The 13138-nt window shown below is 38.9% G+C and overlaps 1 protein-coding gene across 1 annotated transcript; it reads right to left on the bottom strand.

The window, feature by feature from the left end:
• Window positions 1–8307: 8307 nt before the first annotated feature.
• On the bottom strand, window positions 8308–12538 carry LOC138889468 (uncharacterized). Its single transcript, XM_070172779.1, has 12 exons — window positions 12321–12538; window positions 12171–12276; window positions 11686–12064; window positions 11336–11566; window positions 11073–11209; window positions 10798–10969; window positions 10267–10327; window positions 10004–10173; window positions 9777–9868; window positions 9151–9282; window positions 8942–9037; window positions 8308–8823 (listed from the first exon to the last, which is right to left on the bottom strand). The coding sequence occupies exons 1-12, from the start codon at window positions 12536–12538 to the stop codon at window positions 8308–8310; spliced, it is 2310 nt and encodes a 769-aa protein (XP_070028880.1).
• Between the last annotated feature and the right edge of the window lie 600 nt (window positions 12539–13138).

Genomic DNA, 13138 nt, shown 5'->3' with positions numbered 1-13138 from the left:
CGATTTGCATACTGTTATTGAATTTCAGACTGTCAACATGTTGCTTCAAATCACCGATCTCTGCCCGATACCCCTTTTCCTTTGCTAACCAGTTCCATTGCTCTTGGGATGACTCAACGAAATCTTTGAGATGAGGTCTTTTAGCTGGTCTCTCGCAGGACATGTCACCTCTAAACCAAGCGTGATACCCCGGAGCAACCTCCCCTTTAGCCGTATCCATCACACAAGTGTTTGCTGTCAGATGTTGGCACTCACTCCAGATTTGGCGAACTTCTTCTTAGGGGAAATGACCGTCCGGACTGATTTCAATCACTTGGGTACTCAAGTCTTCATCTTTCGGCACTACTTGATACCTCCCAAGTTACCTCAAAACCTAATACGGTGCATAAGGTTGGATGCTTTTAAGTCCCATCAACAGAAAGTGGGGCCTGGTTGCCAGCATGTATATGATTTCCTCAACAGGAAACCATCCGAGCGTCCACTGGATTTGGTTGGCAGTGAGAGTTCGGAAAAATGTCGTCCAAGCTGTGACTCCCTCGGGTAGACTAAACCCTTTGATTCTTGTGTAGAATTCTCCAATACAAGTTTTCTCGGGCGAACCGTAACCCAAGAGCGGGGAGCGGTGGCATAAATGATCGGTCATCCATATTTGCAACAATAGGTTACATCCTTCGAAAAAGTCGCCCCTGGCTCGGCAAGCAGTAAGAGCCCGGAAGATGTCAGCCATAATTATAGGCGCCAGAGTACTTTTATCTTGGGTGAGCAAGGTATTGACGACCCCAATTACTTTTAGATCGATGTTTCCGTCTTTCCTTGGGAACATTATAAGACCCAAAAAAGTTGTCATAAAAGCTACCAGCCTGTGTTCGTCCCACTTTTGTCGGTTACCTCTACTGCATAGTTTAAAGTCTGGCTTATTGAACTCGCCCACGTGGCCGTATCTAGCATATATGAGGCGGAGACTGCAGAAACCTTTTGCAAGATCTGGATGGTGAAATGTTCGGGGTATTTTTAGGAAATCCAGAAACCGGTGTACCGTGACGGCCCTAGGTGCAATCAAGTACTTGAACCTTAACGGAGCTTCATCACTTCCGATGTATCCCGCTATTTCTTCCAATGTCGGGGTGAGCTCAAAGTCCGAGAAATGAAATACATTGTGTGCTGAATCCCAGCAAGTGACCAATGATCTGATAATATCACCCCGAGGCTGAATGTCTAATGAATCCGGGAGATCTTTCAGATACTTCTTTACTTTGTCTTGCCCCTTCTTGCCTAAGTCATTCCACCATAATCGCAACTCAAAAGGGATCTTTGTCATTATTGAAAAGGGTTTGTTTTGTAACGTGCTCATCATGCACATTTATTAAGGTGATTATGCCAACGAAAAACTTTCATTAGACTCAAAAAATAAAACTATCTATGTTTTTTTTTTCAAGATTTTGTTTTCAAAATGATGGACTCGGTTTTCGAATGCGGCCTTTTAGCACTTTGGGAACGAAGATTTTAAGGCTGCAAGGATCAACTGGTCAAAATCAAAAAACGATGACCAAAGATGACCATTTATGCAATGTCAGCCTTCCGTCGTCCCTTTCGGGAACATTCGGCTGTTTTTGACAACAAAATCATCACTTGATTTATTTATTTATTTATTTTTATTTAGAATGGTGACCCGATATTGGGAACATGGTGGCCTCGCAGATCCTCGGGGACGAGGATCCTAAGGCCATTGGGCAACTTGGTCAAATTTTTTTTTTAAAAAAATGACCAAAATGGTTGTTTATGTAAAGTCAGCCTTCCGGCGTCCCTTTCGGGAACATTTGGCTATTCTTGACAAAACGGCATCACCTGACTCATAAATTAAAATTTTGATATTTTTGGCTATTTCTGAAAAATGGGAGGTTGGACCCGATGAGGGTTGCCTACGTATCTCGCACCCTGTGAGAATCAAACCGGCGTAGTTCGGGCTTGATCAAGCGTAGAGTAAAACCCCTTCTGAATACAATCTTTTAAAGAAAAGAAAAAAAATATTTTTCTGGATTTTTATATTTTTTTTTAATTTTTGAAAAGAGATAAAGACTAAAGAAAAATCTTTTTAAGGAAGTATTTGGACTATTAGTCTGAATTTATAAAAGAGATACTACAAAAGAAACAACATTTTTTTGAATTTTGAATTTTTCCTTTTTTTTACACTTAAATATATATATATATATATATATATATATATATATATATATATATATATATATATATATATATATATATATTTTGGATTTTGAAAGTGATTAAAAGGAATTTTTTTATATATATATATATGGTTTTTTTAATAAATCAAACTAGAAGACAAACTTTGTTTTCATTTTTTCTTTTTTTTTTAAGAAAATTCCGGCGAGGTTTTGACACTACTTGGACATTGGTTTTATTTTTTCCAAAAACAAGTAATTATCTCCCTACGCTGCTATTTTTTTTTAAAAGTTTTTTTTTTTAGAAACTGGTCAGCATGCAGAACTGAAGCAAATAAATGCGCAAAACAAATAGGATGCAGCACGATAGTCTTTTCATTTCAGGTTGCCTGTCCTAGACGGACCCAACCCATGTGTTGAGTCCCCTATGTCAAATGCAACATGATGCAAATAAACGTTCCTACTAGGGATCCGGCATGATGTTTTGTTATACTAGGTTTATAACCTGGGTATATGTTTTAGACTGTGTACCCGAGCGGACAACTCGAGTCGAGGAGTGGAAACTTACCGGGAACCAAAAGGCCATCCGGCTTCGTAACTTGTCCGAGCCTCTTTTTTATTTCAGGGTGTGACACTAACAAAATAGGGAGTCTCAACCAGTAAGCACATCCCCGGAGGTGAAGAGAGAAGGGTTCGACACAGTTTATATATACAGTCAAATAATATCAAAGCGGTAAAAGAAAACATTTAAGCACATTATGCCAAAACATGTAATAAAGATCAGATAATAAAGCCAAATATAACAATTATTCTAAGCTCGAATTCTTGAACCCTGAACCAGTGGTTCTGGGTTACAATTCCCCAGCGGAGTCGCCAGAGCTGTCACACCTCCTTTTTGCGCGCCCGCCCCGAAGGGTAAATGCGCGAGGGAGTTTTTCCAATTTAAGTGACAATATTCGAAATGGGATTATTTATTTAATTTAGAGTCGCCACTTGGGAAAGGTTTGGCTTTTGGTGTCCCAAGTCACCGGTTTATCTTGAATCCCAAATCGAGGAAATTTTCGACTTTTCCAAATGAAGTCTGCGAACCAGAAATTCTAAGTAAGGAATTCTGTTGACCCGAGGGAAGGTGTTAGGCACCCTCGAATCCCGTGGTTCTAGCACGGTCGCTTAAATTATTATAATGGCTAAATATCTGATTTAAATACATGTTGTGACTTATGTGCTTTTATTAAGTTTAAACCGCTTTTATTATTATCATTTATTTTTATAGAATTGCAACGTCGTGAAAATGCATCTCGAACCACGTCACAATCAATGCACCCGTAGTTGTTAACACATTTCGATTCCGTTGAGATTTGAATTTGGGTCGCATAAATGTGCACCCGAATTTAAGAATGTAATTTAATTAAGTCGCGCCTAAAGAGTCTAACACGTTATTATCTTTGGGGAAGGCAGTGAAATTCACTAAACAGTCCATCCTAAATTCTAAGTATTTTAATATGTACATTCATGAGGGCCCCGCAGTTTGTGCATGTTATTTGGCGAGGCTCGTCTCATTTTTGAAAGGATAAACCTACAACGACTATATTTTCTATTTTTTTTGTCTCTAAAAATAAAAGAAACGAAAATACATGCTAATTGGATTACATACTTGGCCAACTCCGGGTTCTTATTAATTATCAGATTAATTATCTCTAAGGCGGGGAATGGTTTCACGCCTTATTCCAGGGGATAACATGCTTCTAATTTAATGAAGAGAATTACATACGAGATTAGTAAAATGCTAAACTCATGCTAACATTCTTCGAGTTGAATTTGAATTAGCTTATTTAAGCTGGATTAGTGGAATTAATTATTATAAAGCTGCTACTAATAGTAATTCGAACACAGTTCTATAGACTGTCTAACGAAATCAGATTTAATAAAGTTAGCTCGAATGATAAAAAAGAAACTATATTACATTGGGCAAGATTAGAAACAGTACCATATGTACAAAATATAACCAAAGATGGAGTCTAGTTATTGCTATACCAACTACTCGTGCATTTTACAAATTACATATTTACATCATACGTACAACTAAACAAACTCAACCATTGTGAATCACAATAATTAAACCAACTAAGTTTTTAATTAGATACGAAGCTAACTGCTGTATTTTCCTATTGGGTTACAGCCTAAAGATTTGCACAAATTTACTGACAATTTATAAGACTATAGGTACAACACCTAATGACTGAAGAGTTCTTCACGTCTTTCATTTCATACTCATTGTTACTGTTACATCAAGGTGAGATTCAAAATGTGTACCTGGAAATTGGACAACAAGCAGGAAAAGAGGAGTGAGCAATGCAGCAGCAGTGATAAACAACAAACAGCACCAGCAACACAGCAGTTTCAGCAACCAAATGCACCAGGAACAACTCAAACGAAACCCGAAAAGATTTGTGAAAAACAAGCAGCAACAAACAACATGCAAAAACTCAAAATGGACTTGAACTCAAACCAAAGTTGGACCAGAAGATTGCATAGGAAGTTTCAACAAATTGGAGTCAAACCAAAAAAACAGTATCAGCTACTGTGGCTTTGAACTGAACCAAAGCCAAATGGAATTGTCTTCCAACAAAACTCAACTCCTTCTTTTCTTTTTAGGACTGTTTTTATGGCTAAAAAAAACCTCCCTCACTAATGGAGACCTTTCTGTTTTTTATAGCTTCTCCTCAAACCATTCGAACAACCTGTTTTTTTTAAAAATGAACCCTCTCCCATGTTCTCCTGTTGTTTTTCCACTCAACATATTAAAATAAAGTCCCCTCCCATGAGATTCCCCCTGACAGCCCTATCTTTAAATATTAAAAGTGGTTTCTCTTTTATTAAGCTAAAACAAGAGTACGGGCAGCCTGCATATGCCCTGACAGCACATGCTGTCCCATTTGCTCTAATTCAATAAGGAAACTATAATGCACATGCTGCCCAAGAGTGCACATGCCATCAATTCAGACTCAAACCTGAACTGCAACTATAACCCAACCCTTAAATGTTTCTGATTCAAATTGAACACACTAACAAGCAGCTATACTCAATTTTTAATTGGATTCAAACAAAGCTTCAGCAGAAAACAAATAACATGAATCAAATTATTACCATTCAAAGCTGAAACTAATTGACGACATATATTGAATCGACTACGCGAATTACAACACATACAATAATAGCTAATGATCAAAATCGAACAGTATTGAACATGGGGTTCAGATTGCACTGTCAAAACCAGAAATGACCCTGGGAACTAATTAATCGATCGAAATTTATTTGAATCGATTACACTGTCAAACACATACACTCATCAATGAATAGCAAAAGAGATTCGATCAAATGAGAGGTCCGGGCAAGGACAGAACAGTCGACACAAAAAATTCAAAAAAAATAAACTAAACATTTGGACATATGAACAAACATTTAACAAAACGACAAAATGAACTGACAAGGAAAAGGAAAACAAAAATACCTTAAAGGCTTGAAAAATCAGAAGGCCCTATCTCGGATTTGAATCGACCTTTCTTAGGGTTGAACGGACTTTAATCGAAGTGTTCTCAACTGAGAACGCTTCGATTAAGGTCCATTAGACCCTAATCTTCTGGTTCAAACGGACAAAAATCGGACTCAGGACTTCTAGGGTTCCTAGGGCAGATTTGGGATTCAGGTTGTCCTGGTTCGATTCGGACCAAACCAAGCCTGGTTTGGTCATGAGGGAGGTCAGGGGAGTGCCTGGCATGGATTTGGGGTGGTTTGTCATAGGTCGAGGCCCGGCTCGAATCTTCAAATGAAGATTCGAGATGGTGGGGGAAGATTCAAGACCTAAGGTTAGCAGATCTGTGTTCAGGGTGGTTGAGTGGTCCTAGGGTATTAAGGTGGTGGTCACCGGCATTGTTCCTGCCGGGTTTAAGGTGAAGGAAAAGGGGGCGGCGCTAGGGTTTCGTGGGGTTTGGGTCTGGTGAGGGAGACGAAGATGAGGGAGGGGTCTGGCTTGGGGGTGCGGGGTGAGAGATGAGGGGTTATATACGGGGTGTGTGTTTTGATCCTGGCCATTGGATCAGTCAAGATCAACGGCCAAGATCCAAGAGCTAATCAAACGGTGTCATTTGGTTTAGTATTGGGGTCGGGGTTGGTCCGGGTAACGGGTCGGGTATGGGGTTATGGGTGAGTGATCTGGACCGTCAATCTAGTGAGATTAACGGTCCAAATTGAAGGTGACACAACGACGTCGTTTGGACGGTCGTGTGGCCAGCTTAATTGGACCGGGTAAAAGGGTATTCGGGCTGGGTTATTTTGATTTGGGCCTGTTCTTATTTAGTTTAAACTGGTCCAATCCGAAAACCCCCTTCTTTTTCTTCTTTAATTTCTAAAAATCCCACCTAAATTGTAAAACAAAACTATACAAATATTAAACAACTATCACACACATTAATATTTAATAAAAATAAAATCACTCAAGGACGACAAATAGAATAACAACTGCATATTTTATGATTTTCCTTTTAATAACCGAATTATGGTCTGATTAATTATTAATAGTAGAACGATATCCTAAGCTTACACATGACATATATTTTTGTATTTTTATTTGATAAGACTAAATAAACACGGGCAAAATCACAAATAACTAACAAAAATGCCACGTAAATCCCAAAAATTGTACAGCAAGACCATTTGTTATTATTTTGATTTCTTTTGGAGTAAATGTCGTGTAAACAAAAATCACGTGCTCACACACTCAGAGCAACATCATCCTGATCTTCTTCATCACTGTACCTCATAGCAGGAGCCACTACTTCCAAAGGCTCAACATCAAAGTGAGGAGAAGGAGCAGGGTTGAAACTGACCTCGGAAGAAGATTTCTGACCTGTTTCCTCAAGAGAGGGGTCAGGTCCTTCAAAAGGGGTCCTAGTAGTTTCTTCCGGTGTAGGTTGTTCAAAGAGCACCATTGTTCCTTCTCCCACCAATGACTGAGTCTCTTCCCCCTGAGACTCAGCCATAGTAGAGTTCTCCTCATTCGTTATTCCTTAAGCAGAGATGGCTAACATGTTTTCTATGGACTCTTTCTCCTGAGATTCCATGGGTGCAACAATATTCGAGACAGGAGTACCTGTAGACTGATCAACAAACGTCTTTAGAGACCTTTTCTCCATATGGAGTCTCGCTCTTTTCTCCATCTTTGCTTTGTTCTTTGAGAATCTCAGGCAACCGAGAAGAGATACTATCGAGTTTAGGGATTTATGAGTTCTCAACACTTAGAAGAAGAGTGTGGTCTGAGGGAGTGGTGAGAGAGAAAGAGGGTAAAGGAAAATCAGGTTTAGGTGCTTCAATTTCAATAGTGGTGGAAGGGGGAGGTGTCTCTTTAGGACTAGAGGAGTCGATGGTTTTTTCTTCAATGGTGGGAAGGGTTGTTTGATCTTCAGTCATGGCAGATGAGTAGTTTGAAAGTGTTAGAGAGGTTGAGAAAGAGAGAGGTGATCGTTCAAGGTTTGGAAATGAGAGGGTTTTAATGAGGAATGAGGCAATTATGAGGGAAAGAGAAATGGGATCTAAAACGACGGTAGATGTGTGGGAATATGCAACATTTCAGAGGGAAGAGAAGGGATTTGAATGAAAAGACGTGATATATAGAGTCCAAAAAGGTTGATGACATGGCACTCAATTTTCATTTCTTTTGAGATATGTATGAGAAAAATGCAAGACTACTAACCTGTGGTACAAGAACCAGGTTCTTGACTGGTCTTTCAAAAATTCTCAACCCTCTTTTACCGCTCATGCATTGCCTCAGCATCTTCTATAATCATCAGGCATGTCTCTACCTATAACGGTATAGAAGTGAGTTAGACTTGGCTAGAAAACACTTTAGCTAATTTTACCTGTATGTGATTTTCATAGCTATATAGTAGGAATCAGGTTCTTAATTGGGCTTTATAAGCCCCTTCTCCACATTGTCTCTGAGAAAATAATGTCTCACATCAATATGCTTGGTTCTTTTATGCTGGACCGGGTTCTTGACCATGTTAAGTGCACTAGTGTTGTCACATGGAAAAGGCACACAATTAGTGTACACACCAAAATCTTCTAATTGTTATTTGATCCACAGGAGCAGAGCACAACAGGAAGCTACAACAATATATTCTGCTTCAGCTGTTGAAAGAGCTACTGAATTTTGCTTCCTTTTGCCCCATGAAATAAGACATGATCCTAGACAGTGAGTCATTCTAGATATGTTTTTCCTGTCCACAAGATAACCTGCATAATCAGCATCAACATACCCAATAAGATTAAAATTTTCACCTGAAAGGTAGTACAGAACCAAGTCCTGTGTTCCCTTAAGATATCTCAGAATTCTTTTGGCGGCCTTCAGATGAGATTCCTTGGAATTTGACTGAAACCTTTCACATAGTCCCACACTGAAGACAATATCGGGCCTGCTTGCAGTGAGATAAAGAAAAGATCCAATAATGCCTTTATACATTGTTTGATTCACAGGAGAGCCAGATTCATCCATGTCCAATCGAGTAGTAGTGGCTATGGGAGTGTCAATCACTTTTGATGCTTCCATATGAAACCTCTTCAGATCACATGAGTGGTTATGGGAGTGCTAAGAATAAATTCAACTCAGCCATCATGCTCATCTCAAACTCATATCCCATGAGTTTTGCAAATTCCTCACATAATGAATCAGTTGTTGCCCCAAAAATGATATCATCAACATATACCTGAACAATAAGCATATTCCTCCCTCGTTTCTTCAGAAACAAAGTATTGTCAATTTTTCCTCTAGTAAAACCATTTTTAATAGAAACTTTGACAACCTTTCATACCAAGCTCGAGGAGTCTGCTTCAACCCATACAGTGCCTTGTCCAATTTGAATACATATTCAGGGTGTTCATGACATTCAAAACCTGACAAATGCTTTATACATACTTCTTCCTTGAGAAAACCATTTAGAAATGCACTTTTGACATCCATTTGGAATAGAGTGAATTCCATATGTGATGCAAAGGTAATGAGGATTCTGATAGCTTCCATACGAGCAACCGGAGCAAAAGTCTCATCCTAATCAATTCCTTACTCCTGATTGTAACCCTAGACAACTAAACTTGCCTTGTTCCTTGTAGTGTTTCCATGTTCATTAAGCTTGTTCCTGAATACCCATCCAGTTCCTATGATGGTACAATCTGAGGGCCTAGGTACCAGGTGCCACACTTTGTTCCTTTCAAATTTATGCAACTCATCTTGCAAAGTTGTGATCTAGTTTGCATCTTTTAAGGCTTCCTTAATATTTTTGGGGTCTATTTGGGAAACAAAGGCTGAGAAGGCAGGTAAATATTTGGCTTTTGATCTGGTTTGGACTCCTAAATCAAGGGGAGTGATTATATTATCGAGAGGATGAGAGATTTTGTGTTTCTAGTTGGGCACTTGAATTTCATTAGTAGAGGAACTGGGTAATCCTGACTGGTTCTCTTGTATCCTTCTTTCTGTCACTTGTGGAGTACTTTGAACTGCATCAATTACTCTTTCTTTAGCTTCAATGGTTGTAATTGTGGTACCTGGTTCCTCTCCGGCTGATGAGGAAGAGACTGCATTGTCTTCACTTGACTCATCATATTTGTCTTTCCATTTTCCATAACAATGACTTCACCTGGAACCAACAGAGGCTCTCCATCTTTATCATCCTTATTGCTTTTCTCACAGTAGAGGTAGGACTCGTCAAAGATTATGTGTACACTTTCCTCAACATACTAAGTCTGTTTGTTGTATGCTTTGTAGGCTTTACTTTGAGAAGAATATCCCAAAAAGATTCTTTCATCATTCTTGGCATCAAATTTTCCTAGCTGATCCTTTCCATTGTTGAGAAAATAACATTTGCACCCAAATATTCTTAAGTGAGTCAGCTTGGGCTTCCTTCCATTTAGCAACTTATAGGGAGTTTTGTTCAAGAGAGACCTGATCATGCACATGTTCACCAAGTAGCAGGCAGTGCAGATACCTTCAGCCTAGAAGTTCTTAGCAATCCCTATCGATCAACATTGTTCTTACCATTTTTCAAGGGTTCTGTTCTTCCTTTCCACAACTCCATTTTGATGTGGAGTTCTTGGGGCTGAAAAGTTGTGAGTAATGCCATTCTCATTGCAGAATTCATCAAACTTAGTGTTCTGAAATTCTATTCTATGATCTGATCTAATGCATGCTACTCTTGATTACATCTTCACTTGAATTTTCTTCACAAAGGATACAAAAACTTCAAAGGTCTCATCTTTTGCTCTAAGGAACAGGGTCCAAGTGAATTTGGAGTAGTTATCTACTATCACAAAGATATATCTTTTTCCTCCCTTGATTTGCACTCTCATAGGACCACATAGATCCATATGAAGAAGATCAAGTGGTTTTGAGGTGCTGACATCCTTCTTTGGCTTGAATAAGGATTTCACATGCTTCCCTCAAGCGCAGGCATCACAAACTTTGTGCTCTTTGAACTTTGACTTGGGCAGACCACGAACCAGGTCCCTCTGAACCAGCTTATTCAGTATAGTGAAGCTTGCATGCCCCAACTTCTGTGCCACAGTTCACCATCATCATCAACTGCTTTCAAGCAACTTAGATCACCACTTTGTAGGGACTCAAAATCAGCAACGTAGATATTCTTGTATCTTTTGGCTACAAGTACCAATTCACCAGTTACTAGATTTGTAACTGTACATATTTTGGATAAGAACTCTACCTTGTTTCCATTATCACATATCTGAGAGACACTCAAGAGACGGTACTTAAGGCTATTGACATAGTACATATTCTCAATTGAGTGAGTGAGTGAGTTTCCATTTTTTCCAACACCAAGAATGTACCCCTTTTTCCCATTTCCAAAGGATACACTCCCTTCTTGCAGGGCTTTTAGTTAAATAAAGTCCATGGTATTCCCAATCATGTGCTTTGAGCATCCACTTTCCATGAACCATTGTTGACTGCTTCCTTTTAATGTTCCCTGCACAAGGAAATCAAGAGTTAGATTTAGGAACCATAGCAAGTTTGGGTCCCTTGTAATAAAGAAGAGGATGAATAAGTGCTCTTCTAGTCCATGCAGGTAACATGCGTGTTTTATGGGTGGCACCTAGTCCTCTTTTAGCAGTTACTTTTTCAGCAAAAACTTTGTTTTTCTGAAGAGACTGAACCCTGGCTTGGTAATTTTCTTTGAAATGCCCATTGATCTCACAGTAGGTACACAACCAGTTATCAGGTACAGTGACGTACTTGCTATGAGGGTTATAAGGAGTTCTCTCCTTTTGAAACCCTATTCCATGTCTGTTTCTACCATTGTTAACGTACATGGTAGTAATAGCATCTGAGGACCAGGTCCACTTAAGAGACTTCTCAAGATCATTTTTTACTATCCTTAATTCTGCTTGAAGTTGTCTATTTTTCTCAAGTTCAGCACACAAACTAGTTTTTACAACATTTAACTCGTTTTCATGTTTAATGTGTCCTCACTAGCCACTTCCTCTCCTTTTTCAAAGTTTCCATGCCTATATTCAGCTTTAAGTTCCTCTATTGTTTCTTGTAAGTTTACAATCACCACTAAGAGATCATCTCTCTCCTGCTCAATAACAGCCACTTTCTCCACTAAGGCATCCTTTTCTTTATTGAAATTCTCAATGGTTTCTTTTAGGTCAACTAGTACTATCAATAGATCATCTCTTTCGTGTTCTACACTAGTGATTTTCTCAGTTAGAACCTTCTTTTCATTTTCTAGATTATCTATATTTTCCTTCAAATCAACCACACAAACTACCAAGTCATCTCTTGTTTGCTCAGCATCTCCTAACTCCATAGTTAAGGCATCCTTATCATTTACAAGACTATGGTAAGCATCAATTAACACATTGGCTAATGACGAGTTTTTTAGGAAATTAGGACTTCATATTTCTCTGAACATCCCAAAATTTTACCTCATCATTGTCATCGTCTGATTGAGTCATCAAAGCAAATATTGAGTCATACTCATTTGCTTCACTTTCAACTGTCATCATTGAGCTATCACTTGTATCACCTTCTCTTCAGACTCACTGGAAGAATTTCCCCATGTTGCAAGAGCTTACTTCACAACACTGTTAGTGGCGTTTTTTCTTTTAAAGCGTTTATCAGGAACTGGGTTCCTCTTGGCTACTTTGTCAGAGTTGTGTTTGAAGTGTTCTTGCTTCAAGAGAGGGCAATCTTTGATGAAATACCCTGGCTTTCCACACTTATGACAGAGGTCATAATTCTTTGGCTTGCTAAAACTACTTCTCTTTGGTATACCTCCATTCCTTCGAACCATTTTTTGAAACCTTCTAGTTAAGTGTCATTTTCCTCGTCACTAGAGTCATTACTTTCTGCCTTCAGTACCAGGTTCTTTTCCTTCTTTGGTCCTCTTCTTCTTCTTCATTTCATAGGTTTTCAGATTCCCAACCAGCTCATCCATTGTCAGCTCCTGCAAATCCTTTGCTTCAGTAATGGCATTCACTTTATTCTCCCATGAACTAGGCAGAACACTGAGAATTTTTCTCACGAGCTTGTTCCTAGGAATGAGTGAACACTGAGAGTGCATGTATTGAACACTGAGAGTTCACCAAGCGAGTGTAACTCATTTATGATAGAAGTGAACCGAGTGTGCATGTATTGCATGGATTCATCGTCCTTCATTCTGAAGAGCTCATACTTAGTGGTGAGAATGTCAATCTTAGATTGCTTTACTTGAGTAGTTCCTTCGTGTGTTGTTTGTAATGGCAAGCTGAAATCCTGTTGTATTCATCAGGACCTATACCACACAATAAAATTTTCTTGGCACGAAATTTTTTCTCCATAGCCTTCATGTCAGCATCGTTGTATTCTTTCCTCATTTTAGGCACTATCATAGTGGGATCTTCGACCTTCTTTG

The sequence above is a fragment of the Nicotiana sylvestris genome, chromosome 1, assembly GCF_000393655.2.
Source record: "Nicotiana sylvestris chromosome 1, ASM39365v2, whole genome shotgun sequence".
Lineage (NCBI taxonomy): Eukaryota > Viridiplantae > Streptophyta > Magnoliopsida > Solanales > Solanaceae > Nicotiana > Nicotiana sylvestris.
The sequence above is the reverse complement of the archived record's forward strand: the minus strand, read 5'-3'. Positions and strand labels throughout refer to the sequence as shown.

Excerpts from the sequence above, each read along its gene's own strand:
- LOC138889468 (XM_070172779.1), bottom strand. The coding sequence starts at position 12,538 with ATGGTTCGAAGGAATGGAGGTATACCAAAGAGAAGTAGTTTTAGCAAG. Across the intron at positions 9,038-9,150 it reads ATGGTTTTCTCAAGGAAGAA|GTTGTCAAAGTTTCTATTAA; the intron begins GTATGTATAAAG and ends TTGGTATGAAAG. Across the intron at positions 8,824-8,941 it reads GGAATATGCTTATTGTTCAG|CACTCCCATAACCACTCATG; the intron begins GTATATGTTGAT and ends ATTTATTCTTAG.